This window comes from Gambusia affinis, linkage group LG03, assembly GCF_019740435.1.
Source record: "Gambusia affinis linkage group LG03, SWU_Gaff_1.0, whole genome shotgun sequence".
Taxonomy (NCBI): Eukaryota; Metazoa; Chordata; class Actinopteri; order Cyprinodontiformes; family Poeciliidae; genus Gambusia; species Gambusia affinis.
Genome location: NC_057870.1, coordinates 24,610,212 through 24,636,009, shown reverse-complemented (window position 1 = coordinate 24,636,009; position 25,798 = coordinate 24,610,212). Strand labels below are relative to the sequence as shown.

General features: G+C 39.8%; 1 protein-coding gene across 1 annotated transcript; it reads right to left on the bottom strand.

The window, feature by feature from the left end:
* Positions 1–22,584, bottom strand: hic2 (hypermethylated in cancer 2). Its single transcript, XM_044112738.1, has 2 exons — positions 22,331–22,584; positions 1–8,014 (listed from the first exon to the last, which is right to left on the bottom strand). The coding sequence occupies exon 2, from the start codon at positions 7,964–7,966 to the stop codon at positions 6,206–6,208; it is 1,761 nt and encodes a 586-aa protein (XP_043968673.1). The 5' UTR covers positions 7,967–8,014; positions 22,331–22,584; the 3' UTR covers positions 1–6,205.
* Positions 22,585–25,798: the final 3,214 nt, after the last annotated feature.

Genomic DNA, 25,798 nt, shown 5'->3' with positions numbered 1-25,798 from the left:
GGAGGTCTGCATTAACACATGGCAAAAAAAAAAAAAAAAAAAAAAAAAAAATGCGCACCTGGGCATGTGCACCTTTTGCATGAGATGCATGTTTGCCAAAGGAGAAGGGATTCTTGCCCTTTTAATTATTCAACAGCAAAGACCCTACAGGTCCATTCCAGAGCCTCTCAGCCCCTAAGATCCTGATACATTATTGAGAGGCTGTTCTTGAAGAAAACCAGCAAAGAAGCTCGATATACCCAGCTCCAGCAGTTCAACTCCTCAAGTACTAACTTTACATTTAGCAGCTAATCGTGTCCGTCTGTGAATGTAGTGCACAGCAAGGTGACAGTGTGCTGTAATAAACTCGTAGAAATATGTAAAGAAAATGTTTTGTATGAAAATACGGTTCTATAAACTCTTTTTGGTTACAGATGGACGGCAAGAAAAACAAAACAGTATAAATGTAATGGCAAGACAGCATTTGTCTGTAAACACTGGAAGTTTTTGAGGTATTTTGGTGTCACTGGAGGTACAGTAAACACTGAAAATGCAGCAGAGCAGAGTATAGAGGCCTCTGTGCAGTAAAGATTACAGAGAACCAAAAGGGCTCGAAGCAGGCGTCAGGTGTGTCCGAGATAAAGCAAGGGGCAATAAAGCTTAAAACAGGGTTTAATAGCACTGAAGGCCGTTTAATAAACTAGCTTTGGTTCAGCCTGCCAAGGTAAGGATCACTTACAAAATAACTAGACAGAACAGCCCCTTCGTGATGTCACCAATAAAAGAAAAAGGTGGATCGCAAAAGTAGCTAAAGACCAACTAAAGGAACACTGAGAACTGCACACTCTTTCAGAGGGGTTTCCTGCTTCATGTGTCATTTTAAAGCTTTTCTAACACTGCATAATGATATGGGTTTTAGTTAGTATTAGCAAACAATAATAATGATGAGGTAAGAAGAGAAAGAAGAAACCGTCAGGTAAATTGGAGCTGCTATGAGAGCCTCTGAGTCCTCTCAGAAGCTTTAGAAAACATACAAAGTGCACTTAGTAAAGCTATCTCATCCAACATTTCTAAAACAAAACATATATGCTAAAGTGGAGATAAGAGACACTGAAAACAAAAAAGATGGAAGTTTAAGACAAGAGACTTAATGTTCAAGAGGAAAAACGTGAATTATGTGCATGTTTCTGCTTTATATAGTTTTATTTTCTTCAGCATCAGCAGCATGGCAACACCCAGGGAGAGCAAGTTTTAAAACATACAGTAGCCTCCGCTCTGCACAGGCAGCAACAGCATCCTGCTCAGGTCCACAGACAAACACACAGGAGGAGGTCAAAGTTCACATCCCCTCTGTGTCCAGTTAGTGAGAACTCAAGACAATGTGGGAGAAAATCCCACTCAATTAAACAAATGAAAAGGAAAAAAAAAAACTCTACAGACTGTCAGGTGTAAATGTCATAAACCATTTTCTTTTAAGTTGGAAAAAAACATACGTCAGCTCTCCCACACACAAAATAAAAATCTTCACAGATTGTGGTTAATGGCTATGTTTGAGTCTCATTTAAGATTCAGCTTGAAAGTCATCAAAACAAAAACAATAAAAAAAAGAAAGGGGGTCCCGCCTCCACCTCAGTCTCACACACTGAGAAAATTCTTTAGAGAGGTGAGGGCAGGGCCCGGAAATAAATACATTCATTACCGACCATAGACATTTGATTAAAAAAAAAAATAAATCAAAAAAACAGAAGAAAAAACAGAGAGAACACTGTCAATAAGTGTCTGCGCCAATGTTGTTTGAGGCTCGGCCAGCCAGAGGTTTGTGCTGCTTTTGTCCACAGAATACAGGAAAATGTAAAAGTATGAAACAAAAACAATCAAGATTCACAGTTAAGACTACCTGATGAGCCCGTTTACATGCAAAGAACAAAAAGAAAGATGTAAAAAATAAAAAGATAAAAATTGTGCTACATTCTCCGAATGGGTTTTAAAAACAGCGGCCGGTAAGAGGTGTACCATGTTATATGACCATTTAGAAAGGCGTAAGCAGAGGAGTAACGCCTCGAGCATGTTTGGGTAAACACAGAGACAACATTAAGCTAACAGACCCTGACCAACAATGCCTTTTTGATTAATATGTCAAGGATGCACTGCCCACTCCCCCCACCACACCCTGAAGTCCCATCTGAAGACGGGCCAGAGGGCAGGAGAACGGGGTGCAGGGTCACCCCAAAGCCAGCTGGCAGGGAGGAGACACCACACATCCTCCCCCTAATTGAATATGCAGCAGTTCACCCCATGTTTAATGCTATGCTTCTGTTTTGGCAGCAATGTCTGTGGAAAAGCGTCTTAATCACACATGCACACACGAGAAAAAGTAAAATAAAAATCTTTGACTGGCCGAGCCTCGAGTGAGGTCTGTAAAACTGTAAAAGTTCATGTAAACAATGAGATAAATACATATGTTTGTTTTTTTATTTTTTTTTTATTTTTTTTTTTAGAGCCACACATGGTTCCATAATCATTCAAATGTGCTTTGGTTTAAAAAATAGTTTGTGAATTTGGGTATGAGCTTTTTTTTTATTATTATTTCTTTATCCTAAGTTTTTTTGTACAACTTTGCACCCATTTCTGCACGTACTGTGTAACTAACTAAAAACGTAGACTGTTTTGAGCTGCCTCGCCTTTTGTCAAGGCTTTTTGTGTTAGTTAGTTGAAAAAGATTCCCCCCTATTCATCTTAATATGAAACTAGTGTTTTTTTTTTTTTTGCTTCTCCAAAGTCTAAAATACAGAGAAACTGATACGCTTTATCTAACAAATGTAGCTGAGAGCCTGTGTTCACACACGCAGAACAATCCCTGAAGTACTTGAAGAGTAGTAGTACTAGTAGTAATAGTAGTAGTATGGTCACAGTTTGGAGTTTTTTTTCTTCGTTTTGACAAACAAGCAAGCATTCAAATGCAGCTGCAAAAAAAAAATAAAATCTTTGCAGAGATGGCTAAAGATAATGTACAAACACCTTTTGCATTACAGACATCGTGCTGCAGTGCACCTAGTGCTGACAAGTACAATAACGTTTGAAGGCAATGCATTGAGGACTCCCTCTTTAGCCAAGAGAGGTCACAGGTGATAAATAACATGTTTGTTGTTTGAAGGAGGGAGGGGAGTCTGAAAAATTCCCATGTACCATGCAGAACAACAAGAAAGTTAATGTTAAATTAGGTAACAACTCTGGGAGTCCAGGATGCAGGTACCTACAAACGGAGCTTCAGCTGCAACGCCGTAAAAACATTTCACAGACCTTAACAAGAGGATGAAGGAAGTATTACCAAAAAATATAAACTCAAGAGGGTAGTTAAAATTCAATATTACAGAGGAATGCCTATACCAAAAACTTGTAGTGAAGGTTAATGATCCACAGTGAGAGTTTTCAGAGTAGATACACTGGGCAGAGAAACGCACAAACAAGAAACAAGCCATTCCCTACGAGTACTAAATAATTCGCCCCTTCGCCATTTTGTATGCTTGATCTCTATCGATTTATTGGTTGTGACCCAAACAGGGACAAGAAACTTAGGCATTGAAATGCCAGTAGATTTATAACCATTTGTCCATGAAAAATACTCAACCTGAAGAAAAAAAATATATATCTAATAGTTCAACACTCGATTCCCAATGTGCAATTAATTTCCCTTCTGAAACAATCAACAACTTTGCAGGTGCATAACCAAAGCTGCCCCACAACAAATATTTTAGGTACAATCAGAAGTTTCCTGGGAAAACCGTGACATTTGCTTGCAGCAAGAACTAACTTGCTACTGTCCTCCTGCTGCAGTAATCAGCGCTTACACAGCTGTCTCATTTTTCTGCACACTCCTCTCCTTTTCAGAGCTTGAAAGAGTTAAGGCCTGTAGCTTGTTGTCCAGGCATTGTTGGATTGATACTAGTGTTTGTGTTACCCTGCTCTAGCAATTAATTGCACACAGAGTCTTCTTACAGTATGATAAGGATTACTATCAGGATGATGTATCAAGTTTACACAGCCTGACATGTTCTAGTCCAGTCGGGTTTTTGAAATCACAGTGTGAACTATGAGCTTCAGGTACACAGGAAGAGATTAAATTGAGGTACAAATTAGCGAAGGGGCGAAGTGACCCAGAGCCAGTCTCTGGTTGCTGTTGTTGAGGTACATCTAAAAATATAATGAAAGATGTACGTCAGCAACAGTTCAAAATAATTTAAGTCATCTTTAGTGATATAACTATAAAGCTGTCCAGTGCATCTCTGCTTCTCCTTTTTTTTTAAATGACAAGTTTTCACAAATTCGGCTCAGAAAAATTGAAAAGACTTGAGTAACTTAAACTTCACATTAAAACTTTGATTATAGATCCTATTCTTTTTTTCTTCTTTTTCTTTTTTTTTGGTCTGAACAGAACACAAACTGTCATCAAGTCCTGTTTTTAAAAGTCAGAGAATATAAAGTGATAAGGACTCTGGATACAAACAAAATAACAGAAATGGGATACACATGCTCAGTGAACATGTCTTAGACTTTACCAATCCCTCCAGAACCCCATCAGGTGGTAAAGTTTTACATCCCCACCAGCCCACCAATCAGCACAAGCTTTTCCTTGCAAAACCACATTAACCATCACCAGCCTCAGAGTTATTGGCCAAAACAATCACAAAAAGAGTGGATTTCTTTGTCTGGACTTTAGAAGATAATTCTTATTTTGTTTTATACAGCAATAAAAGAAATCAAAAGAGAAATAATTTAGTATGCTATATATCTTAAGTACATCTTTTTTAAAAACTTTGGTTATGAACTTGTCTAGCAATGTTTGTTAGTTAGTTCAGTTCTCCTCGACATTCATAAGATCTTTGGAACACTATACATCTAAAACTAACCAACGAACCACTATTTGCTCCAGGCTGGACGTTACAGTACACTTTGAATTGGGGGCCACGGTGACCTGGGTCCCAAAAAACATGAAAATAATAATAATAAAAAAGAAAAGTTATATCTTGACAAGTACAAATATCAGCTAGAGACAACCAGAATGTGTAAAATCTATGAGCGTCAAAAACCTGTGTTGAGAGATGGGCAGGTTAAAGCATTGGGTGAGAAGTTACATAATCTACACACTTTATACAATTAATTACATAAGCAACTTTTAACTAAATCGACAGAGTTCAAAAGAGTAATCAGAGGTAGCGAGGTCACAAGCCTATATATAAATAGACTTCTTTTTTTTTCCAAGGGGAGGAAAGCTATACAGAAAAATATAACGTACCCACTGAACATAGCATTAGGTTTAAAACACCCCTTTAAACCTCCCTCCCTGCCCAACAACCCCGACCCCCCACCCGCACTTGACCAGAAAAATCCCAAGACCTTCCAGTTTAAAACATTCACTGAAACATGACAAGCTCTTAAAGTATGAGTACTACCACAAGGGGTTTTCTCTTTCCAGCTTCTTTCCTTGGAGCTCTAGCAGGCAAATCTAAAAAACCAAAAGTGAATAAAAACTCTCGTCTACATCAATGCAAACAGCCACAGAGAGGACACAGAGTATTTGTTATCTTCTACAAACAAACATGTCCTCCTGAGAAAAGCTTTTCTTTCTCTCTTTCTAGACTTTCAGGTAAAGCACAGAGATGGTCCCCTACCTAGTTACCCCTCCTCTTTCATACATACAGCATCACCAACATCATAAAGGATATAAAGCTGTCAGGGTAAAAATTTTCTTTTTGCTGAATTATTGCCAGTTTTGTTTGCACCGACTTCTTTTTGGTCAAAAGTTGTTTTGGGAACAGTGGGGAAAAAACTCTTAAGATTTAATGCTTAAACCACGAAGAGAGGAAGGCGGCTGAGGGGTACGAGGTGCCCACATTCACATTTAACCAACTGTGCCTCTCCACCATGGCTTTGTGACTTTGGAGAGAGACACAAATAAATAGTCCCTCGAAAAACTCCTGAGAGGCGAGCACTTGTCATTGGCTGTAACCGATGACCCTATCCTTGCATCAATGGGATCCCACCGTCACCAAGAGAGCGCACTGTGGCGAGCAGCTACACTGTTCACTCAGCCAGGGTGTCGTAAACTGGAATCAGATTCAAGAACTGTGTGTATGTTGTGTGTGCATTTCTTTGCTTCCGAGATGGAAAAAAGGTGGAGAAATGTTCCTTTTTCTCTCTTCCTGTAGTTCTTTGGCTTGATGCGTTTCTAAGAGGGTGAGGTGTGCATTCTCAGATGACTGATGAGGTTGCGCTGCTGGGTAAACTTCCCACCGCATAGCTGGCATTCGTACGGCTTCTCCCCGGAGTGAACTCGCATGTGCTCCGTTAGGCGGTACTGCCGTGTGAACCGCATGCCGCACTCTTCACATGCGAATGGCTTGAGGCCGAGGTGGCTGCGCATGTGGCGCGTCATGGTTCCCCTTTGGGTGAACATTTTGCCACAGATGTTGCAGGGGAAGGGTCGGGTCAGCCAGTGGCTCTTTTCATGCTGCCTCAGAGTTGCGGGGTCTTTGTAGCTCTTGCTGCACACGGTACACTTGAAGGGACGCGTTTCAGAGCCAAAGCTGGAGGGACCTACAGGGGCAGAGAGGTCCTCCGCCTCCTCCTCATCCTCTTCTTTCACAAAGGTCCCTCCCTCTTCCTTGATGTAGAGCTCATCTTCAGTGTGGGTCTCCACATGAGCGTTGAGCTGCTCAGAACTGGGGAAGCCCTTACCACAGGGAATGCACACATAGAGGTTGTCCCCAAATGCTGGCTCAAAACCTTCTTGCCGGTACACATAGTTGGCGCTATGGTGTCCACCTCCTGCTCCTCCTCCACCTACTGCACTCTCTCCATCACTCTGACCACTTTCTTCACTGTGGTCCTGGCCATTTTCTCCCCCTTCTTCCTCATCTTTACACTGGAAGGACTGGTCAGATGCAAAGCTATTACCACTGCCTCCTCCAGCCCCAGAGGAGCGGCCATCTTTAGGACCTACAATCACTCCGTTGACCAAAGGCCTATCATGATCTTCAGACTTCAACCCTAATGCCTCTTTTTTGGGCCATTCGTTCTTACGAGCAGCATGTCGAGTCTTTTTCTGGGGTGGTGGGCCCTCGGGCTGGTTTTGGGAGTCCTCTGGCGTCTTAGAGGAATTTATTTCCATGTTCTCTGAGATGCATGCATCTACACCTGGCAGGGTGGTTGAGGAGTCATCCAACGAGGCACTGTTGGTTGTGGATACTGAGGCAGATTGGGGGGATTCTTGGGAGTTGCTGTGTGGGCTGAGGGCGTCAGTTGCTGTGCCAGCAGAGTGAGGACTCTTCTTGGAAAGATCTAACCCAAGATCTGGCTCTCCAGCACTTGCCCCACTGCTGAGATTACCGTTACTGCTGCCATTTCCCCCATTCCCAGTTTTCCCAGCGCTCCCAACAAACATTTCATCATCTGACAGTTTGTCCCGAAGACCTTCATCTGGCTGTGGTTGGTCGGCATCCGAAGGGGTCGGAGGATAGTGGTTGTTGGGACCAGCAGGGGTAGAAGAGGAGAGACGCTGGTTGTTGAGGCGCAAGCGGCTGAGTGGACCTGGAGTGGAGGGTTTTCCTGGTAGGGACTTCCCACTACTGCGCTTGAGCTTCTTTCTGCACAGAGCAGCGAGGTCATGTAGCTGGAGGTAGCTGGCTGCGGTCAAGAGGGCACTGAAGTTCTGCTCGCTGCTCTGGTCTGACGACGACAGGAGCTTTCCAGTATAGATAAAGTCCAGGACTTGTCTGAACACAGAGGGGTTCACCATCTCTGTGTCGAGGTTAATAAGGTTATCGTGGAGGACCAGAGATTTGAAGTAAATGCTGCTGGCTGCCAGGATGTTCTTGTGGGCGCGAAAGAGAGCGTTCTCCACCACAATGATGACATCACAGAGGAACCCCTTGGCTCTCTGCTGGTTGAGTTGCAGCAGCAGTTGTTTGGCATGATTTGGCAGTTCCATTTCCTCCTTCCTTCTCTCTCTGTCTTCCTACACGTGCACCACCTAAAGCTGAAACAGAGAGAAAATGTGGTAAGCTCTTGCACATTTAAAGACATGCAGCAGTGAGTGACAGTTAAGTCGTCCGTCTTCTATTCCCACTTCAGTATTGCAGTAACAGGAACAATGGTTCATTTGAGTGAACTGAATCTCTGGGGTCAGTACATTAACATGATCCATTCACTGGATTGAACAGTTCATTTGTGCTAAACAGCACCTCTTTTGAGTTGGAAAGTGATCTGTTCATGCTGTGAAAGTGCACCAAAACTGGACGGTGGGTCACTTGGTGCTTCTCCAAGCTAACGGCTAATGTTGCATCCATCAATCCACATGAAAATAAAACATGGCCCTGATTTTAATGGACATAAAAATTATAAAATTTACAGTACTGTATTTCTAATTTTTTGTTTCCCATTTGACATTGTATTTAGTATTTTCCAATTTTTTTATTTCATGTTTTAATTTCAGTGCAAAAATATATACGGTAACAACCAGACATTAAGACATATGTACTTTACTTGTTTATTTCACGGGCTGGAAATGCATTTGGATAGTCTTAAGCCAAAATAAGCACATTGCATAAAGAAAATCATGTTATTGTTTAACATTAGGTCTACGTAACATGTTAAAGTTCATACAGTGCACGACTCGCTCATGTACTGGATAGTGTCACGATGTGAACAATTACCAGCACAGTAATTGTGCTGCAGTGATGCATTTGTCACTTTATATATTTCATGAGCCACAGAAAACAGAAGTTCCACCCAACCGGCACGCAGGAATCAAGCTCATCTGAACTGAGAAATTAATGAATCAGTTAAAGCTTCAGTTTGTTCCCTCAAATGATTCGTTCATTTGAACGGATCATGAATAACAACACTGAATTGTAGCAGAGCTCAGAAAGATGGGTGCAACCTGGAGTGGTCAGCAGTCACTCACAAGGCCAAGACAAAAAACAACTCATACCCAAGAGCAATTCAGAGTTGGCAGTTGTAAAATAGACAGAAACCCATCTGGGATTCATACTGTAAAGCAATTGTGCCAACCGCTGCACCACAGTTTAAAAATAAGACTGCTGACTAGAAAGCATTCTACACTCAAGTTTGCATCTTAAAGGCGAGAGCTACTATTTATATGATTCAAATTGTAATCAAGGTACATTTCTTCATGACTTTGCATCTGTGAAACAATTTTAGCTAGCAATTCTAGCTAAACTCTCAATACAAGTAACTGCTACCAGAAGTGATGCACTGAGAAATTAATTTTTAGCTTGACAGACACTGCTTGGTTACTGGCAGGTGGAAATCTTAAAAAAAATAATTAAATAAAATAAATTTAAAAAATCAGATGACTGAATGCACCAGGCTAAAACACAGCAAGGATGCACTGACAACATTTGGTGAGGATGCAGTTACTATGTGTACTCAAAGTTGTTCATTTCTCACTTAATTCATTTAAAACTAAATGATAGGAAGCCATTTAAAAAGGAAGCTGATTTATTGACATATCTGTTTTATTAAGGCCAAGGAGAGTGAGAGACAATCATTCAACAGAAGGTTAAACATAGTGAAGCAAAGTTCTTGTTTTACCTTTAGATTTAAACTTCTGTCATGCAACATGCTAGACTTGGAAATATTGGTGGCCTCTAAGAAAATTCAGAGTGAAGTAGCTAAATTTTCTGAAACAGACAGGCTTTTAATAATTCAAGTTTTGGTGATGTAAAGTTGCTGAAGCAGTAAGAGTGTGCCAATTCTGTAATTGGTATGACTTTTTTAAAAAAAAACAATATTAAGTTTTAGAGTGACAGCTTCTGTTGTAAATAAATAATGACCATACTATAGGAAACGTAGAAAATAAAAAGTTTTCCAAGTTGTCTTATGATTATTATCTTCCAGAAATAGGAAGCAGCAGATCAAAGCTTTACAAAAGCTGCAGATTGGAAATCGACTACAGCCTTCTGATTGGCACATTTGCAGTAGCACCAGATGCCAGAAAACATGGCAGCAGAGAAATTGGAAACAAGTAGTCCACCTCCTCTTCTATTTTAAACAAATTGCTACCCTACAAGGATCAAGTTCTGATTGTGCAGACTGCTGCTGTTTTCGCACAAAGGCCAAAAGGGGCGGGGGGAGAAGAAAAGGGTAAGGTAACCATTTCCCAAAAGTTCCACCTCTCACCTTGTTTTCCCAATTTTACCAGAGAAACTCTAGTTTCTGTGGGGTGTCCTCCATGGAAACATGCATCACTCTCGTCTCCATTAGGTCATGGTAATGTCAGTCCTGCCCCATTGTCTGAGGGTGGGGGTCGGTAGCACAGCAGGGCCAGGGGGAAGGATTAGGTGTCACCTGAGCAGGTAAAACTACACAGGAGCATGGGCAAAAAGGGAGGGGGAGGGTGTGGCTCAAAGACAAGGACACCACTACTTGATCCTCCAAAGAGGCCCTCATTTATGGAATTAGGACAAGTGAATCTCATTCACTGATTATCTACAATCTACAACAGTGAACTTTTTCTGACAAAACCATCTCTTTCACCAATTGTATGCAGTAGATGCAAAACAATTTCTATATTAGTGGCAGTGGATCTAGCCTCTGGTAGCAAGTCTGTCTTTGGCACACGATTAACAGGTTTTGTAGGATTTGGGCATACTGGGTAAATGAGCTCCCACAATTCAGAACATGGAGAATTAAGAGATTAAACGAAAATGCAGATAAATGCTTTACTCAAGCCATAAATGCGTGTGAAAATGAACCATTTTAACCTTGTGCCAGTTAAGAGATTCTCTCTCATAATGCACAATAGGGAAGGAGAGGATTCTTCTTAAAATAGGCAAGCCTTAAAGCAAAAGGCATACATTTATATTACCAGGACACATCAAAAAGTAAACGGTAGAAAAAACAAACAGTCTATAGACAGCAGTTTTGTCTCAAACCTTTTTCAAATTTATTTGGTTAAAGGTAAACATGGTTCACCGTTAGTCCCGTGACATCGGAATATCAGTTACAGTGATGAAGAGCGAAAGGCCATTCCTAAAATGCATAAACAAGAGACATTTTTGAACTATTAACAGCAGGGATAAGGGCTAAAGGTTGGGTTTAACCTCAGGCTTACACGATTGGTTTTAGCATGTAGCTTTAAGAAAATTTGATTGTTAAACTAGTTAGAACTATTAAGATGGCATTTCTAGGCAACAGGAGCTTTAACTTGCATAACTTCTGGAAAACATAATTCTGTTAAATTATTAGCATGAAAACAAATGATAGATGATGTGATAGAGTATATTTTTAAGGAACACTAAAGAGAATCTGAACAGCGAGTTGAGCAACAACTTGCTCATTGGGAAAAGTGTAAACTACCTGGACAAATACAGATCTGCAGAACTGGCATACATTTTTTTCTTAAAATTTTGGAAAAGGTTTAACAGATCAAATTAATTACAGTGATGCTAAGACTTATTGAGCTTCTTTTCAATCATTTTGTGCCTTTGTAATTGATGTCTTTTTATATCTGATTTCTCCGTTTCCTGTAGAACCTTTCGCACCCAACATGCTTTAATTCAAACGCTGCAGGAAGCCACCTCATTAAAAGCAGATGATTTTAAGTTAAGTTTATAGCCACATTAAATAAATGTTGTTATGTGACTCTGATTAGTGTAGCAGCAGGAGGTCACTAAAGAGTTTGTTTTTATTTGCTTTCATTATTTTTTATTCGGAATGAAATCTGCAAAGATGCAATTAGCCCTGCTTGAAATGTTCTGTAAAATGGCTTTAAAGTTGTTTATGATCTCTTTGAATCAACCTTAAGCATATTTAAGAGTTACTGACGAGATCTACTGGTGTTGGTAGGAAAAAGGTGTGATTGGAATTTAGGTTGGTGCAATGCCAATTTGAACTCATGATGTAGATTTAACCAGCAGAACAATGTTTTTTTGTTTTGTTTTAACAAAGACAATCTTCCTCAGTTTGTCAGTGGTCATAATAGTATGGTTAATCTGCACATATTATGTCTTTTGTCATTAAAATGGCAAGAGGAGAAAAAAATTGATTTCTCCAGTTCCTAGGGGAATTTCTAGTGCAGTATTACCTTCAGGAAACATATAAATCATCCCCCCACAAAAAATACCACTTCAATTCAGACATATTTTCAATCAGAAATAAAAAAAATTCAGACTCAAAAATAACATTCTCATTTCCATGACGCAAAAGTAAAATATACCAGATGGCAAAAAAACAGAAAATAACAAAAACAATTGTTGACAACGTAGGAAGAATGCAACCCTTTCAGGCAGTATTGAACAAGGTTTAAGTGCAACAAGGTTAGAATTGTAAACTGTGGTCCGTCACAGTCTGACTGGCTGATACAATCAGCTGAAGTAATCATTACTCTCAGGTCCACGCCTGGGCTTGCCTCATCTGCTGTGACACTGCTCCTCATGGTCTTCCTCCCTTCCCCCGTCTGCTCTCAGCAACGCATCTTTTCCTCTTTTATCTTCCCACCCTCACCACTGTGTCTCTGGGAATGAAACCACATCTCAGGAACAGTTTGCTGTCCCTAATGTCAGACATGTTGGAATACATAATCCAAATCTGTTAATCACAGAACCTGCATCAGGGGGTCTAAGGCTCTCAACCCTGCAGGCAGTAATGGAGGAAAGTGCTGCAGGAGAAAAGAGGGCCTCTGCTACGATGCCAGCCAGGAAGCCATATATCATTCAAGTCTCTTTTAACAAACACACACCTCTGCATGCTTTACGGGGGGATCCGAGAGGCTTTTCCTGCAGGCCGACATTAAAAGGGGGCTGGGACCAGAGCAGAGAAACCAGCGCAGGAGCAGAAAAAAAAAAAAAAAACAGAAGAAGCCCTCCCCCACCTCCATCTTCTTCTCATCCCTCGCTCTCCCTCCTTCCCCCATCTCCCACTCAGCTACACTCTCCCCCTGGCCCCTTCAGTGCTGCGCCATGCCGGCTGGATTCCAGGGGGCTGCTAATGGATTACTGCTGATCTATATGCAGTTAGGGTGGGATACGTGTAGTCTCAGCTCCATGTTCTAATGATGCTGGCCAGGAAAACAGGCATATTACAGCAGACCTGCACCATCATAGCACCTCCATCTGTGGAAGATTGAATTTTCTTGCAAGAGCCAGAATCTAAGCAGCTGGAATGACTCTTCAGTAGTCCCACCAAATAATGGTGGATTATTCTTGCATTCAAAAGTGGAAATAAGTGAGTTTCATTTGGGAGAATATAAATACAATGGACGCTGATATCAAAATTTAGACTTGATAAGTTGTAAGTCCAAAGAGAGCTGAAATGTTATTCCATGTATCTGCTGCACATACAACACATACTGAAAGTTATAACACAGTTTTCTTTCCACTTCTAATAAACTGTTTCATATAAAACCATTTTAAACTGGCTTTAGCAACTTATTTTGACCGTTAGCATTATTATCCCAGCTAAAATGGCTAAAACTTTGTCTGAGTGTATTGCGTAGAAAATCTTTACCCTTCATGTAACCCATACATTTCTAAAATGGCTGCCATTTTTCAGATCCAGTATAATCACTGACAAGAAGAGGCCGAGCTCTCAAAGGAAACACAGGGCAACATTGTTGTATTCCCTTCAGCCTTTCTGTTATTGGTTTAAAGTTTTGTTTCTTCTCACTCTCCCACAACCTGACTGAGTCTTTTACATGTCCTATAAGTTGCAGTTTGCTCTTTTAATTGATTTTTGCATCTCTCCGCTTCGTCTGGCTTCTTTCTTAAACACATTAGTGACACTGAACATGTTTTAAGTTTGAGTCTTCCTCCCTTGCCAACACCTTGTTCACCGAAGAGCACTGTCAATGAGATTTAATAGCAGATGATGCATTCTATAATCAGAAAGACGCATCTGGCTGGTAATCAGGCAGGTTGGATCAAGGTGAAAATCATTTGATTTCAGTCACCAGCCAATCTCTGGTGACCAAAATCACCAGAGAAGTCTTTTTCTTGCAATAGAAAGAAAGATTGTTGTCGTCTTAAGTGTTTGCCCGAAGTGCAACAATGAACAAATGCCACTAGTTTCATGGCTTGAAGCTAAAGCACAATCCGCTGGGATAAACGCCAGCCGATTGTGCTCTAATGTCAAAACGCTAATATAGATGAATCATTAGAAAGATAATCCTGCAAGACGCAGCTTGCAAAAGCACTTCCTGTGTTTTTAATCCTTCTGCAATGGCTGGCATGTCAGCTGACAGATGGCATGATCACTGATCAGGACAAGAAATAAGACCTGCTCTGGCACCACATAAGATCCAAAGTAAGCCTTGGACTTGGACTGCAACTTACCAGGGGGCATTTTGCTCTTGTAGAGACATGATCAGCTTACCTTCCCTACAGAGTTAACCTTTTAAAACACTAAGGTCTAATGATAGAGGAGGCAACGTCATGTTAAAAGATTCAACCTTGACCTCTATCAGAAGTCTGCTGACGAGGAGATGAGCTGACACGGATGTTTACCACAAAATAGACGGAGGTGATCTGGTTAGCATACCCATGTGTTGATTCATGACTTAACCAGAGAGTCTTAAACTGCCCCAGGCAGTGTTTAAATATCAGCCACCTCTGAATTAAACTGGTTACTACAAAGACGTGGATGATCAGGTTTGACCTCATTTACAGCTCGTCTTTATGCTCCCTTTTCTCCTACAAGGACTTTCTGGATTAAAAATCAAGTAAGCAAACCTAACACAGTCAGTGTTCATGCAACAAAGGTGAATGAGGGAGCAGTGTGCTGCAGCAGTAATCTCCTGAACAGGGGGGGTAGAGAGTAAAGAGTTAAGGCAGAGGTGAGGCAAAGTCCTCTGGCGCAATAACAAAACACACCCTAGTATTGTGAAAGGTCATCAACTCGCAACAGACAGAGCAAGATTGAGAATTTTAAAAACACTCAACCAGAATGACGATCGTTCACTCTGATTACATTAAACAGCAGCCCAATAACGAGCTGCCATCGACGCTCAGAATCTACACAAAAAAGGATTAGTGGCAGAGACATGTAGGCTGGTGAGCCAATCATGTACAGGAACAAAAAGACGGTCTTTTTTGTGTGTGTGTGTGTGTGTGCCCTCAAACACGGAGCACTTAAACACACGCACGCTGACAACGCACAGAAAGAGGAGTATGCTGGTGGGCAGAGGGAATGGGGGAGCAGGCAGGGGGGATGGTCCAAAGCCAGTTTGAAATACAAACACCAGGCAACCACCTCAGAGCCATTTCAACATGGCTGACCTTACTGCATGGGCACAGGCCAAACTGTTGAGCACTCATGGAAGCTGCAAAAGTCAGACTTTCACTTCTTTCACCGGTGAAACAATGGGGAGATTAAATGCAACAGATGGGCTTTTTAGTGTAAATGTAAACCACCGTTTACATTTACACATATGCAGTATGTGCTGCAAATGGCTAAAGGCAAGAGCAGCCGTAGCAGTCCATCTTTGGACCTTTAGATCTTAGCTTACACTAATAAATAAGTAAATAAGGTGGCATCAGGAACGGGGAAATACATGCATGGTAAAAACCTGCAGTTACACAGGGAAAAAGCCTGTTTCTGCTCTTTGAATTATTAAACTCTGGATAAATGACAGGCAGTAGATGTGAATGTTTTGGACAAGCCGAGCACAGAGACAGCCAACAGGTTCTGAATGCATGTTTTACAAATTGGTTACCGTTATTACAAAGATGCACCCAAAGGAATACTGCAGTTTATTTTAATTTTTTTCCTTTATGCTGCTTTCATACACACACAATAGTTCACCTGTCTGAGCTGCGTCACATGTATGGCATCATTCAGAGTTTCTGTGATGCAAATAAAAAGCAAAAATTAAATAATAATTAAAGAAACCCTCCTTTGTATACTATTTAGGGAATGCGGTTACTGTATTGTAAAAGTTGTTGTTATGGAAGATGACAAAACACATGCTTTAATAAAATTAAACCTCTGAGAATTTGGCTGGTCACTGGTAGTGGGTGATTTTAAGCAGCCCTGTTTCAAAACTCCAACTCACTAGTCAGTGAACCATACCAAATGCCACCAGATCAGTGCATCAACAAGACAGTTCAAGTTGGACATGGCTACCAACTAAAGAATCAGTCAGCCGTCAGATGAAGCTCAGAGACATAAGAAGCCATTTCAAAGACAACAGCATGTCAGCCTCCCTGTTTTATTCAAACTGTAGACCAGAAAGAGAGCAAAACTTTTAACAGATAAGAGAAAGTCTAAGCAGAATACAGTAAAATAGTTTTCTTGGATTCTTTTGAGCACTGGACCTCCATCTGCAGAAGATTCTGGACGTGAAAATGTCAGCACTATTTTGGAAATTTCAAAGATAAAGTAATAATCTACATTGTCCAGGAAATATGTCAAGATCTGTATTAGAACCAAATCATTTATTAAATAGGACAAGACAATAAATCAATAACAATATATATCATGATAAACATATGATCAACATCAATAGAAAACACATCTGATAGAATATTCAAAATAAAAAATATTCACTGAACTCTGATCCTGAACCACACAGCATTCTGGGGGATGTATGCAGAGGAAAGGCTTTAGCTGCTCAACCTCTCGTGGTCAGCTAAGCAAGGTTGGTGGCATCAACTCATTGACTCTTTTAGTTACCGAGCAACAACCTGTTGAATAACTTGTGCAGCAGCAGTTTCAAGTTTCACCACTAAGCCTCATAACGGCAGGGGGTGAAAAATGGCTTAAAACTGGAAAAGTCATGCCACCAGTCTGGCGGTACTTCAAACACTTAAAAACAAAAACAAATCAATAATTAGAGAATTATTTATATCAACTGATGAAAGATTTATATCATGGTAAGTTTTTCAGCCATATCATCCAGCCCTATATCAGCTAAAATTTGTATCGACAGGTCAAAGTTGTAGAAAAACAAGGATCAGAAACCAGCGACAAACTCAACTTTGATGCCAGTTTATGTTATTTTTAAAATCCTGTCATATTAGAAGAAATTATCCAAAGCTAATTCTATAAAATATTGTCAAATGTTTTAACTCCTGATGTTTTAGTTAATTGTAAACTAGAACTTTGCCCCCATGCCAAATTATGCAATGCCTTTGATTCTAGTTGTTTACTGGAATTCCTCACATCAATCTAATTCCATGAACAGGATGCAGCTGCTAAACATCCTACAACAGCAAAACATTGCAGAGTTGCAAGATCACCACTAGAGCCAAACATTTACATGACAACACTGCTGCAAGGCTAAAGAGGGGGGAAGTACATGAACTGAATTTGCTATTGCTCAGTTTGTAAAAACAATGTCAGAACTCTTGCAGTCATGCAGATCGGCTTCACTGCAGACAAACAGGTCCTGCTCAGGGTGCAGTGCAGCGAAGAAGGAGGGGCAGAGGTTGCTGTGAACCCCAAATGTACTAGTGCTGTGAGGTTTCTAATATAGAAATTGAACAAAACACATTTTGCTTTCAGGAATTACCTTGCAGTAGGAGATCAAGGTCTCAGAGAAACTGCTGAAGTGCTACTCTGAGTATGGTGCCATACTGTATGACACTAGCTTCTAAAGCTAAATTAAAACAAAACAGACATGCTACATTAAATTTACAGAGTGTAACGGATGCACAAGATTTATTATGCCCCATTTCACTCGTGCCACTATGGAATAAAACATAAAGAACTAATTTCTCAGCTACAAAACTAGCACATGTTTAGCAAATTTGTAATTTCTTAAAGCAACACAGTTTCCAAATAATACATAATTGACAGACATCTATTAATTTCAGCATTGCAACAGGGAACATCATCTGCAATTAGGATTCTTTTTTAAAGAACTAAATGGTCTAAAATATTCAATTAATGAAAATGCTCTTTAATTTCATATATTTTTTATGTTCATTTGAATTTGATGCTGTACCAATATCAATTTATGGCAACAAATCCTGCATTTATTCAAGCAAAAGACCTGCAACCGAAAATAAATGGAAACAGGACTAGCATATTTCTGAGTTATTAATATATGGAATCCAAGCATTAACAAGTTAATGCAGAAATTATGTTAAAAAACAAAGAATATTTGTATGATGAAAAGATGATAAAATAAGAAAGATAAAACAGCATCACTGGGTTAAAGTGTCAGATCATGGCTCCTCACTTCCTACAGTGCTGAAGGAGACATTTCAAGCCTGAGAAAGACATAATAAATATCAAGTAAATGATTTTTCATATGCTTTCCTATATGGAGTAGAGATAAGCACATAAATGGTCTGTTGACAGAACTTGAAAATCTAATCATTTTAAAAATCAGTGTTAGCACCACATCTAAAGACAACCCTACTGTTTGGCATAGATGCAGTGACTGAGTAAAGAGCACCATCACTGAGGTGGTTGAAAATTGAGTCAGCAGCATTATCAGAAACTATTTCAAAGATTTTAAATAGTTATTTTAAATGTCTGCATTTTATTCATACCATGGGAGCAATAGAGAGAGCTAGAAAGCAAGACCTTCAGCAGATAAGCAGGATGAATGAAGAAAATTGTTCTGCTTTTCATCTGAGCTTCCACCCACTAAAAGAACATCCTGGATCTCGGCGATAAAGTAACGATCTAACTTCTCTAAGGAATACAAACAGAGGTTTAGTCATGTAAGCTCTGCTAACTGCTACTAGAAGGTGATAAAGACAATAATATATTTCAGGTATAATTTTGTTTTGTTTTTAGAATAACAGTAAAACCTTGGTTCTTGGTGACTGCTCTCACACAGTGGTGTGACATTGCCTCTGCTCCTATTATAAATAATGAATGATTATTCAAAATGCACTTTGAATGATGTTCCCATCTCCTCCTACGTTATAAAGAAATCCATACATGATTTTATTCTTGGAATAAGGTGAGAGAAGTTAAAAGTTGGTCTGAGAGAGTGCTTAGATCTGCAAGAAGCTAGCTTGATTTATAACAAACACAGAATTAATTTTTTTTCTGCAATCCCTTTAAGAAAAACAACCTCCAGTTTGTGATTTGGTTTATGCACGACTCTCTGTTCCACGTCATCAGTGGTGTTTTTGTATTTTGTGGCTCACCCAAAGTGACCCTGGAGAAATTAAATAAAGACTGAAACGATACTACTTACACCTTCATTGAACTGTGTGGCAGCCTGCTGTAACACACATAATACATAACTGTGTGCTCTGACACAGAAGTGAGGTGATCAACTACCTCACTGAGAATTGAAGATGTGATTAATGTGATGAAGGGTTCTCTGTCTTGACACAATAAACTTGATGAGATAAGACCTCTCCACTTCACCCTGGATTGTAAAAAGAAGCAACAACCCCACACGACCCGATGCCTTCTGGTTGGACTAAGAAGCAGCAGGCGGGGTGGAGAGAACGTTTCACAAAATACCACCCTCCCCCTTCTCCCACCAACTTTTAAACTGCACATAACCTTCTGGCTATCAGCAATACATTCCACATTCTTCTTCTTCAAGAAGAACAACAACTCTACCCCGAGGAGTTTTATCCACTGAACAAACCAAACTGTCTATGAACAGGCTAAGCAGAGCAGCTACAATCTATAAGTCCTCGTCCAACATGTCAGCAGAACATATAGCCTAAGTAGCCTTCTTACTGCCCACACATGCCACAGTAAGCCATGATTGCATTGCACACAGGATGCTGAGTGCATGTTGAGGAGGGGAAGGGACAAGAAGGGTGAGGCAACCGGCTGATCATGAGAATCATATGATATACAAACACAGGCCTCACATTTCCCTGCAGGCCAGAATGTGTTGCCCATACAGTAATCAATGAAACTTGTCACACTGATCAGTTGACTTGGTCATTTTAATGGTCTGAATTAATTGATATGACCCTCACTGTAAGGTCACACAATTATCTGACTGCAATGGGTGGTAAAACAGCTGGGCAATGAAATTACAATGAAGATAACTGCTCAGTGCTTATAGCCTTTACAATATGTGCATCATTTTACTCCTGTATGCGCCAACGAGGCTTCTGGAGGCATCTTTCACCAATGTCAAAATGTGTTAATAACCCTTGATGTTTGAAAACATAAACAAGATTGACGGGAAAAACAACTGAACATTTGAACTTCAGCTGGGTGTGACCGGCCAAAATAACATCTAGGGATCTTCATATTATAGGTTCAAGCACCAGGGGAAGACAAGAGGGATAAAAGGTTGTTGAAAATAGGCCTGGCTGGTTTCTGGTGTCAAAGAATACAAAGATTACCAAAGGTTATGGCTTCAAAACTGATACATTTTTAATTACACCAATCTTAAAGATCTGGCATTCTTTTAATGAGCTGTATAAGAGACAGTCGGAATGACTAGAAAGGTTCCAAAGCCGGTCCAAATTTTCATTAAAACATTAATACCATCTTTTCATTGATAGGCCACAGAAAATGCTGAAGTGATTTGAGTTTTTTTCCCAGAAGATTGGAGCTGCCTTTCCCCCACATGTTGCTGCACACTGCCCATCAGCTGACAGAAAAGGTCAGCATTATTTCCTGCATTAAAAATAAAAACACATTTCTAAGAATATTACCAGTCGCAGAAAAGGGTGACCAATTATATTATGGAAAACGAGCGAAGCACAGCCACCAATCACTCTTAATGAAGTAACAGAAACAAAACAACATCTGGCAAGCCTTGAGTATCATGTCTCCTAAGAGATTCAACTGAAGCAGATATATGAATAATTAACAGGCTAATTTCAAATAGTTACAGGGCTTCACTGTAAACAAAACAACAACAACAAAAAAATCACATAAAATCTACTAATAAACATTGACTGTGTTTATTCCATAATTTGGTTTAAGTCTCTATAAAAAAATCTAATTACATACATGATAATGATATTAAAACTGCAATGCTCAAAACCATTACCTGACTCCTATGTCTACATTACTCAAAAAACTAAAACTTTCCAAACACAAGAGGGGTAAACAGATAACAATGAGTAACAGAAATGCAAACAAGACTATGTAATATTATTTAATTTTACAGACAAACCCGTCTTCAGACAAGTGAAAACTTCTACACTCTACTTTATATTTATACTACAGCTACCACATTAAATCATATGCAAGCGTGCCACTCAACAGCAGAAAGTGAAGTAAGATGGAAAATTTTTAAAAAACTAAGACAGAAAAACAGCAGCCACTCAAGGCAAACACGCATTACTGACATTCCTGTGCCTTATTATCGCTATGCCCCTTGGTACTTAAACAACACTGATCACCTTGGGAGCAAAGCTGCCTTCACTTCACACCTGAGCACATACATTGTTGGAATACGCATGGCCCAGTCTGCAAGTTAAAAATAAGAGCGCATCCAACGTACCACATAATGATCAGATTTGGGCCAAAGAAATTTGTTTACACGCGGAAATCCAAGTCATGCGCCACTGTTTCCATAAAACACCGCAGTTTGTGGGTCAGTGTAACGCTACACCCACAGCATGCTCCGTGAAAAAAAACCAAGCTATACAATGCAATCTAGAAATCACATCGGTCTAACGAGAAGGCTACTGAAAACATAATTTCATGTGCGACAGATTATATATTGTGTTGATCGTATACGCACGTAAAAATCCTGTTAAATCATTTTAATTGGCCCTACCTAAGATGAAGGGGGCTTAACCTACATATAAACAATGCAGTCTACACCAACATATATGATTACTCTGCGATTGTGCCAAAAGCAGAACGCAAAATTCAAAGGGAGGGACTTTTAAATTGGTCCTGGGGGCTTTTAAACGACCAGAATCGACCAAAACAAGTAATTTCATTGATCACATTTTCATTCAGAAAATTTCTCCGAGCGTTTTACACCATTAACCTGAGAGGGGGAAAAAAGACCCTTGGAGAAAACATCTCAGTGTTTCTAGGGGAGATAATTTCTTTCGTGGCTGATGCGCTCTGCCAACCAGCCCCGGTAATTATCTGGTATACACAGCCGTCCTGTGGGGCATCTCTCGTGGGAGTCTTGCGACGAGAAAATAAACGCCACGATATTTGCAAACAATGCGCTCTGCGATTAAGCACCAAAACTCAAGATAAGCGTTTTGCAAACCCGAGGTGTGTTTACAGCTTTGCCAAGCACCCAGGTAGAGCATGTACAACCACCAGCAGCAGAGCCCCCTTTTTTTTTTGTTGGCACGCCGTAGAAGAGGGGAAAAATACCCTTACGATTCCTGCAGCCGAACCAAATATAAAGACACCAAAGCAGCTCCGTTTGTCCACTCCCAAGCTACCGTATAGAGAAATAACGTGTTGAAAATACCTTTTTACATCGGTAGGACCGTTCTCAGGCGTTCTTTACCATCCTCCTGCTCATCTCACAGCCTTCGGGACGCCATGTTGCAAGCTTATGACGTTAGGCTTCCTCACCCCTGACCCACATTTGAATAGAAACCAGCCCAGAGCGCAGCAGAAAACACACACACCCCACTGTGGGAGGGTTTGACCACTTTCTCAGACCCAGACCCCTGGCAACTTTACCTGCAACATGGCAGGACAAGAGAAAAAAAAGAGAGAAAGGGGGTTTTTCTGGGCGGGCTTTTTATTCCAAGGACACAACTTACCTTCTGTTGCAGAATAACAAATATATATCCCAGACATGATAACTTGCTGTTGAAATATAGTGGTTCCGTAACAGAGGCACAGGAAAATAACATAAAAGATTGTCTGTTAGAGCAGTTAGACAGTTTCGATCCCAGTTTAACAACAAATGTTGCGAAGTCATTTGTGGTTTTGCAAAACCACAAACTCTAGCAAAATGTTGTGTTGCTAGAGTTCAATTACACGAATCTCATTAGTGGACGTTTGAATATCATAAAGTCCCCCTTTCAATACACACACTGAAGCAGCTAGCCTACAGCTGTTTTATTGGTGGTAACATGTTATTGCATTAATCTACCAAGCTCTGTTACAGTGTATAGAACAAATGTTTATCTATCCTTTAGCCCCTTTTAAATAATTATAAAAGACATGAATCATAGGAATACTGGGGTTCAAAGACTGGGCACCAGATGTGCGGAAGTGTGACGATGTTCAGGCTCCTCCTCCCACAACAGCGACCCTCCCCAGCCAATAGAAACCTGGATGAAGCCTTAATGAGTTTCAGTCCAACCCAGTTCTTTTAAGGTCTGTCTTACTGATTCAAATTTCGTAAACAACCCGCACTTTGTTACTTTCTCAATTGTTCTAAAGAAGAAATTGTGACTTTATTTTATAAAATAAATATATTATTTTAAATCTGCTTTTGGCATTGTTTTGAATATTATGGCTGCGTGCCAAAGCTCTCTCCTGACCCCGAGTGGTCAGGCTTCAAATTACGTCTTCGCAGTACGCTCCATAATGCATCTTTCTGCAGCGTCAATATACTGTTGAAAAAACAGAAAAATTAACAAAATTGCACCACATTGTTTTATTTGTACACATGATATTTCAAGAAAAAAATATGTTATCTTCTCTAAGGACATATTCTTATTTAAAAGCCTTAAGTACTTAATTGCGTTTAGAAATATTATGGAATATACATATTTTTTAATCCACTGGCCAAGAAGCACAGATCTTACTTACAAATAATTAATGCAAAACCAGACCATAAAAAAAGCAACTGCACAGTTACACATGATTTCAGTATTGGGACCTAAAGGAAATGGAAACTTTTTACAGATGCTACAGATTTGATTTCCTCAGGTTAGAAATAAAGGAGAAAAACTTTGCATGATATTATTAAATAATGAAAGAGAAACTAAATTGCTGTTTGGTGATAGCAATCTTTTTGATGCAACACTTCAAGTATTTTGTGTTGAAATTAAAAGAATTTGCAGGAAAAATAGCACGGATTATACATCAGTGTGGGAACCATATAAAAAAAGTCTGGATGAAGATTTTTAATGAAGATTTTTTTAATGTGTTTATATATATATATATATATAGAGAGAGAGAGAGAGAGAGTAAAGTTACTTTTACTGAATACAACTCTATACTTTAAATGACTTAAAACAAAAAGAGTGCAACAGTGTTTTGTTTTGTTTTTTAAAAGTACATTACACAAATCGGCATTTAATTTTCAACATAATCTCTGTTGTGACAAGAAGAGTCTAATAAAATGTGAAAAAATATTAAGTGTCTTTACATTTCATTGAAGACACAATGTGACATGAACAAATTCACCACAAACAGCAACAGAGAAAGAGAAAGTCTTACAGATTATGTCAAAAGAATGCTTTCTTAAATCAAGATCAAAATAAAATAAAGAATAAATGCAAAAGTAGTTATATGTTGTGAATGGATAGACAGACTTTAAACATAGCTATACAGTTTAATTTATTTAGCAATTTAGGACCCACAGCTGCTTAAGCATACATTATTTTGGACAATGAGGCCATTTTGAAATCAGTAGAAACAAATTGCTTTTAAAGCTTTAAAAGGCACAGCTAACATCATTGTCTTAAGGAGGAAACACACACTTATTCTTGAAATTATTATTTTATTAGACTTTTGTATAAACTACACAACTTAATATAAAATGCAATGTGATCACTGCTCAGTAGTAATCTCTATTGGACATTGAATAAACCAACCCATAAAGACCTGTTGAAATATTGAACAACTTCCAACAAAAAGTTCACAAGAAAAATTTTTTTGGTAGTTAGCAAAGAATGCTGACCTGAAAATCCATCCAACCTCTCAACTAAGTCAGGTCTGGATGCTTAGAGGGGCCAATCTGTCGGTGAAGTAGCCTTTACAGAGAGAGCAAAAGAGTTTGGGTCAGCAGGCCATTCCATAACATAAGACACAGCTGTCATATAGTAAGAGCAAAGAATGAAAGAAAGAAAACTTCTGAATTGTGACATTAAGAAGGCTTTCAGTGCGACTCTGATTGGAGGAGGTTATTTTTCACTTTGTATTTTACTCACCCATTCTCATTTTTACTAATTGTTCTTCTGTTGTATTGTATTCATTTATAATTTTGATTTATATCCTAGAAGTACTTCAGACGTACACAAAACAGTAAATTTGATAGGTGCAGTTTAAACGTGTGATAAAATTTGTCTCTAAACAGCCTAAAATTTATAGAAACACAACCAGCATCTCACCTGTTTTTACAACAGGGTCTCCACACAGTGGAGAAGAGCGCCACTCTCAGGGCTTTGCACCCTCTGAAGTACAGAATAGGGGTCAGAGCAGCGTTGACCCTGGGCAAAATGCGAAGAGGATCGGTGCCTTCATTCCTAAAGGTATAGCAGGTCGTGCCAATGAAATTGCAGGCGATAATATGACAGAACAAGGGAATCCAGGCCGCCAGGAAAAACACAGCCACCACTAGAATGAGATACACAGAGGAGCGCTTGTTGTCTCTCTCCTCAGAGGGCGGCTCCCTGCCCAGCTGGAAGGTCGCGATGATAAACAGCCTGATGTTCAGACCTATCATTATAATCACAACGAAAATGTTCCCGATAAATGTACCGATGCTGGTGATCTTAGTAGCTGTCCCTATCGGGACCAGGTTCTGCACAGCCACGATGAAGAACGCATAGAACCAGTAGGTGAAGATAACTAACAGGGTTCTGTTTCTGGTCATGCGCTGGGAATATTTAAAAGGAGATACAACGGCATGGTACCGGTCCGCCTGCGCGGCCAGGATGGCCATGAAGGAGAGGCCAAGAAACGTGGGCACGATGTAAAACGTGCGGGTCGGGGACTGGAAATGGTCTTTTACATCTAGCACGCCGGCGTA

Coding starts and splice junctions, on each gene's coding strand:
- hic2 (XM_044112738.1), bottom strand. CDS start 7,966: ATGGAACTGCCAAATCATGCCAAACAACTGCTGCTGCAACTCAACCAG.